At 49.7% G+C, this 2500-nt stretch overlaps 1 protein-coding gene across 2 annotated transcripts in view; it reads left to right on the top strand.

Moving 5' to 3' along the window:
• Window positions 1-1029, top strand: part of actn3b (actinin alpha 3b) — a 55535-nt gene extending 54506 nt beyond the window's left edge. For both annotated transcript variants that reach the window (XM_031584704.2, XM_031584705.2), the window contains one exon: window positions 718-1029. In XM_031584704.2, coding sequence (XP_031440564.1) covers window positions 718-876 — 159 coding nt within the window. In that variant the 3' untranslated portion in view covers window positions 877-1029. The remainder of the gene's footprint in view (window positions 1-717) is intronic.
• Window positions 1030-2500: the final 1471 nt, after the last annotated feature.

Below are 2500 nucleotides of genomic sequence, written 5' to 3'. Positions count from 1 at the left end.
ACTAGCTAGCTAACTAGCAGGCAGCTAATGACCCTTTTGTCTTTCCCCCATGCTAGCTAGCTAACTAGCAGGCAGCTAATGACCCTCTTGTCTCCCCCCCCCCCCAGCTAGCTAGCTAGCTAGCAGGCAGCTAATGACCCTCTTGTCTTTCCCCCCAGCTAGCTAGCTAACTAGCAGGCAGCTAATGACCCTTTTGTCTTTCCCCAAGCTAGCTAGCTAACTAGCAGGCAGCTAATGACCCTTTTGTCTTTCCCCAAGCTAGCTAGCTAACTAGCAGGCAGCTAATGACCCTCTTGTCTTTCCCATAAGCTAGCTAGCTAACTAGCAGGCAGCTAATGACCCTCTTGTCTTTCCCACAAGCTAGCTAGCTAACTAGCAGGCAGCTAATCACCCTCCTCTCTTTCCCCCAAGCTAGCTAGCTAACTAGCAGGCAGCTAATGACCCTCTTCTCTTTCCCCCAAGCTAGCTAGCTAACTAGCAGGCAGCTAATGACCCTCTTGTCTTTCCCACAAGCTAGCTAGCGAACTAGCAGGCAGCTAATGACCCTCTTGTCTTTCCCACAAGCTAGCTAGCTAACTAGCAGGCAGCTAATGACCTTCTTGTCTTTCCCCCAAGCTAGCTAGCTAACTAGCAGGCAGCTAATGACCCTCTTGTCTTTCCCCCAAGCTAGCTAGCTAACTAGCAGGCAGCTAATGACCCTCTTCTCTTTCCCCCCAGCCCTTCATCACGGTGGAAGAGCTGCGCAGGGAGCTGCCCCCAGAGCAGGCCGAGTACTGCATCACCCGCATGACCAAGTACATCGGATCGGAGGGCCTCCCCGGAGCCCTCGACTATATGTCCTTCTCCAGCGCTCTGTATGGCGAGAGCGACTTATAAACACCCTCGCTTTCTCTCTCCTTCTTTCATTCTCTTATTCTTTATCTTTCCCTTATTCTTTCCTTTTGGCTTTCAGTCTTTCCCTTCTTCCCTCGTTGTTCTTCGACACCCCAGTAACTATTATCCCTGTGAACCGAGATTCCCCCCCCCCCCCTCAAAAAAAAAGAACAGAGCTCCCCCAAACAGAGGATGAATGCAGAGCGATAAGATCCAGAGGATTGTTTGAAAAAGTACATTTTCTCTCCCTCCTTCTTCCTTAGTCTTTCCCTTTCTTCCCTCTATCATTTTGGCCTTTTTTAGAAAAAGCAGCATCATTCCTTGAGCTCCGTTCTCAGCCCCCCCTCCCCCCCCCCCCTCTGCTCAGAGGAGGTTCCTTTCTCGAAAAGGGAAAAAAAATATACAAATATATGTATTTAAAAATAAACAAACAAAAATGTTTTTGCTGAGGCTGGTGTGTGTGTGTGTGTGAGTGAGTGACTGTATGTGTTTGTGTGTGTGTGTGTGTGCTAATGCATGCTATGTTTATTAGCGTACATACAGTATGTCTACCTGCTGCCATAGCCATCCACAAACCCAGTGTAGATGACCGCCATGTTACTGTGCCCTGATGTCTGCTGACTGCTGACTGCTACGTCTTTGTGACCCCAAGTGCTTTTGAAGGTCAGGCAGACCGTCACATCTCCGCCAATCTGTGCGCTCCCCTTTATCACCAGCAACTGTATGTGAACCGTCCAGAGAACATTTGTGTCGCTCAAGTAAACACTGACTACTTAAAGAGAGAGAGAGAGAGAGAGAGAGAGAGAGAGAGATCATTCAGAAACAAAATGTACCGACTTTTTGTATGTCTTGAAAAGTTATGGCCTTTCAGTTTGAAAAAAAAAGAAAACCAAAACAAATAAATTCTCAAATGTAATTTTGTTCTGGTTTGTGTTTTCAGAGAAGGGCAAGCGGGGGTGTGTGTGTGTGGGGGGGGGGGGGGTAAAACGGGCCGTTAGAAGCATTTAACAACAGTGAAGTGCATTCTGGGAGGAGTCAGCACCAACTCTGCACTACACGGTGTAAATGTTTTGGCCAGAGAGATCAGTGGAGAGATCACTAGAGAGACCAGTAGAGAGATACGAAGACTGGGTCAAGAGAGAGACCAGTCGCCTGGTCAAGAGAGCCCAGTGCACTGGAGGGGGTGCTGGTGAGCTGAACAGATGGTCAGGAGAGAGAGCAGTGAAGCAGTTTCCACCCTCCTCTGGTCTCTCTCCCTCCTCTGGTCTCTCTCCCTCGCTCCCAGCCTCACAGTGGAGGCTGAACACAGACTAGAGAAGAGGGAGAGAGGGAGGGAGAGAGAAAGGGAGAGAGGGAGGGAGACTGAGAGAGAGAGGGAGAGACTGAGAGAGCTGCTAGTTCGTAGGACGAAGAGGGCACCTTGTAGGTCGAGTTCAGGATGTTTAGCAAAGGGGTGCGGAGAGGAAGACTCCAGTAGGAGTGAGGAGAGGAAGACTCTCCAGTAAGGGGTGCGGAGAGGAAGACTCTCCAGTAGGGGTGCGGAGAGGAAGACTCCAGTAGGAGTGAGGAGAGGAAGACTCCCCACTTTTAGCAGGTGGAATTGTGGGTAGATGAACTAACACAGGTG

The sequence above is a fragment of the Clupea harengus genome, chromosome 18 (assembly GCF_900700415.2).
Source record: "Clupea harengus chromosome 18, Ch_v2.0.2, whole genome shotgun sequence".
NCBI classification, from domain to species: Eukaryota; Metazoa; Chordata; class Actinopteri; order Clupeiformes; family Clupeidae; genus Clupea; species Clupea harengus.
Note: the sequence above shows the minus strand (reverse complement) of the source record. Positions and strands in the feature narration are given on the sequence as shown.